Below are 3857 nucleotides of genomic sequence, written 5' to 3' on the forward strand. Positions count from 1 at the left end.
GAATTAACTCCAGGGATTCCAAGCTTATCTTTCACTTCCGTTTTGATAAACGTCGTGTCACTAGCGTCATCCAATAACGCATAAACCTTGACTTTAAGTTCGGGGTGACTCTTACGAAACACATAGACTGGGATGATTAAAGAGTTCGTTACAATGCCTTGCCCACTCACAGCGCTACACACACCGACATTGGGGTTGGAGATTGTACTGTCGTCGTTCGCGACCTCTGCACTTACTTGATGACTTTGGACCGGATCGGGCCGATATGATTCAGGAGTATTCTGTTTGCTAGATCCTTCTTTATACGTAGGGTCATGAAGTGGAGTCGGATGCTGCCTACCGCATTTCTCGAAATTTAACCTAGCTCGACAGTTCTTCGATTGATGACCCCTTTTCAGGCATCCAAAGCAGAGGCCTTTCGATCTAACCAGTGCCAGGCGCTCGTCAATGCTCTTCCTGCTTAGTTCTCCGCACTTGTGAGGTGGGTGGTTGCCACCGCAGAAGACGCACGAACTTTGCTGTTTCGGCTCTTGCTCTGCATTAGGCCTTCCTCTGCTCTCCCTAGGCGGGGTACGAGAGGAAAACGATGCAAAACTGTTTGCTCCCTGACTTCTCATTACTCGGCTTCTGTCAGGCGCCTTGTTTTTTTTACTTTTCAACGCTTCGGGAGAAAAAACCGGATCATTTGCGAGATCTGCTTCTTCTCTGACAAATTCTACTAGATCGTGGAAGGATACCGTTCTCTCCGTTTTCTTCAGGACATCACGTGCTTGGCGACACCACCTGGAGCCTGACTTGAAGGGTAGTTTTGTGCTTACTTCCTGTAGTAACCTTGTTGAATTTAGATCTTCCATGTACTTCATGGACTGCATGGCTCCTTCACAACGGACAAGAAAATCAGAGAGATCTTGAAGACCGGAGCTATCTCCTTCGACGATCTGCGGCCAATTTCGCAATTTAGTCTTATAAGCTTCCGCTACTCGAAATGGGTTGCCGAAGCGCTGAGCCAAGAGCTTACGAGCTTCTTCATAACCTTTGTCCGAATCCCAGGTCAAGAAACCCTTCACAACTTCGTGGGCTTTGCCGGAAGTATACTTGCTCAAAAAATACAGTTTATCCTTTTCTGAGTCAACTTTCTTATCTATCATAGCATCGAAAGCAGCTATGAATGTCGGGTAATCGAAATAACTTCCTTTAAAGACAGGCGGTTCTTGAGAAGGAAGCGTACTAGCTCTTTGCTGGTTGACAATTAGAGCGCTTAATTCCGCTTGTTTCGCTTGGAGACTGACTATTTGTTTAAGAGTCGCTTCTTGATGTGTTGTCGGCTCGTCTCGCTTTGGAGCGAAATTGTTAACTTGACTAGCGGCTTCTCTTATTGGCGGCGTCAACGGTGCGAAAGGAAGTGCTTCCGGTCTCAACAATGAAGGTTCATGTTTTATGACAGTTTTTCCGACATCGAATTTAGCTTCGCGGAAATTTCGTTCGAATCTCCCATCAGATTTCATATCTTCGCGAACTATGCCATTTTTCACTTCTTCGTTCATAACCAATTTGATAGCTTCTTCTTCAGCATCTGCTAAGGCGATCTCCCTTTCCAGCTGAATTCTTCTTAAATTGGTTTCCTGATCCAGGTACTTCATTTCGACCTTTAGCTTCGCTGCTCTGGTCGCCGCCTCTACTCTCTTTGACATGACCGACGACCTAGAAGATCTTGAAGAACCTGAAACCCTTGATCTTCCAGAACGGCTTGATTCAGTTTCTTGCCTATTAGATTCGAATTTTTCATGCTCTCGTTGTTCGACTGAACGAAGGATTTCGGATAGCCGCACTCGACATTCGATAAACTCCCGATCGCACAAATCGAAATATCGGTAAGCGGCACCTTTAGCGCTTTCATCATCAAGTAACTCGTCATACGATCGGTATGCCTGGTTAAGTTCCTCTTTAATTACATCCAGAATTTGTCTTTCCTTTTCTAATTCTTCGGTACCCGGGTGGGAGTCGAGCAATGAGTAAATTCTTTCAACATGTTTACGCAATTTGTTTTCCACTTCTTGTTTCTTTAAAGCGCGAATTTCCAATTGATAGGCTCTGCCTTTGTCAGTCAAAGTCCGCTCGTGCGGTTCTCTCAAATTTGGAGGATCGTGTTTCCTGCCACGAGGACTATTGGCTTCGTCTAAACTAAGATCTCTTAAATCGCATAGATCATTCGGAATTTCAACTTCTGCTTGTTCCTCCTCCAATGTGAGGATCTTTCGAACTGTAGCTCGAGGCGATCGACTACCACTATCGCTCATTCTCAACGAATTTTAATTCCAGCCAAAGGCGTCAATTGGTGATATTTTACTGTTGCGGCAAACGAACATCAAGGCTCGATGAAATACCAAGAAAATCGTGACCGGAGAAAAATGCCAACCAAATCCAGGGAATATATTACAGGGATACAACTTTAATCAATCTCGTAAACTGTAAACGAATTAAAAAAGGGACTTATATAATAGATTGTATTCAATTAAACACGTGGCGACTTAACAGCGTAAATGAATCTAACATAATAAAGGAACTAATAAATGAACCAAATGCTGGCTAAACACAAAATATACATACAAATAAGGACGAAAGAACTTGCTCGAAACGAGATAAACAACAAAAAAGCGAAAACAACTTACATATCAGTCCCTATACGCCGGTGGCTTGAAATCACACTTCATAAATTAACTTTGTATGCACTCCGAACATGAACAGGCGATTAATGAAAGCAGGCGAGAAAAACTATTTAAAGGAATCAAATGGCACAAAGGCCAACTGTAACGCAAATGTCACGCAAGTTCGAAAGTCACGCATTTACAATAATACTGGGAGAAGGATCCTATGGTCGATGCCTTCTGAGACAGTACACACGATTTGATATAAAGGTTGTGGAAAAACAGTCTTGATGCAAGACACCACAGAGATAATGAAGGAGGCTCACATTATGCAGGCACTTGCACATAAAAATATCCCAACCATAATAGGTGTGCAGCTTCAAAAGCAGCCCATTTCCTTAATAATGGAGTTTAAAGGGGAAGACAATACATCTGTAACAATAAGCAAAATGTTGTCTTGTCAGAAAAACAGTGCAACAATACAGAATGTGCAAAGCTCACTCATAACAACTGACTGGTTAATTATTTCGCATGATTTGACAGAAGCCCTTTCACATATTCACACGAAAGGCTTTCTTCACTGTGATTTGAAGGCTAATAATGTTCTTGTGAGTAACAAACATGGCTACATCATCGATTTTGGAAAAGCATGTGACAGCTCCTTTCCTCCTGCAAAGAAGTACAGCATCTGTTATCCTCATATTGCTCCTAAGGTTCTTAATGTTTCTCCCTGTAGCAAAGCCAGTAATATTTTTTCCCTTGGTAAAATTCTGTTCAAAGTAGTTGTTAAGCAAAACATTCCACTTTTGGTTCCCATGGCTCAAGAATGTTTGGATGCCAGCCCTGTAAGAAGACTAACAGCAACAGGCATTATGGCAACACTGGCTTCCATAATATCTCACTGAATACTATAAGCTTAAGCAGGGGTTTCACGGGCCTGACACTTGGCAAATTGACTGGCTGGGAACATAATTTTTCTTGCATGTTGTGACTGACATAAATCAGAATCAAAACATATTTTGTCTACTTCCTTGTACATTTCCCATCACCTCAAAATCTTAATGAAACCTCTGCTTAAGAAAGTAATAATTAACACTCTAATCAGGTAAAGTAACCTTAGCCATGTCACAGCAGGAGTCTTTTTATTACTACTTGTTAATGGAGCTTTTACTCGATCATACAAATTATCTTCATCGGTTTTTCCACTGACTT

The 3857-nt window shown here is 42.2% G+C and overlaps 1 protein-coding gene across 1 annotated transcript in view; it reads right to left on the bottom strand.

The window, feature by feature from the left end:
• Positions 1–2297, bottom strand: part of LOC149048737 (uncharacterized) — a 9137-nt gene extending 6840 nt beyond the window's left edge. The window contains exon 1 of the mRNA XM_089199537.1: positions 1–2297. This exon is cut by the window's left edge and continues 3884 nt beyond it. Within this exon, the coding sequence (XP_089055663.1) occupies positions 1–2297 (2297 nt within the window).
• Positions 2298–3857: the final 1560 nt, after the last annotated feature.

Source organism: Pocillopora damicornis, chromosome 3, assembly GCF_964200805.1.
Source record: "Pocillopora damicornis chromosome 3, jaPocDami1.2, whole genome shotgun sequence".
Lineage (NCBI taxonomy): Eukaryota > Metazoa > Cnidaria > Anthozoa > Scleractinia > Pocilloporidae > Pocillopora > Pocillopora damicornis.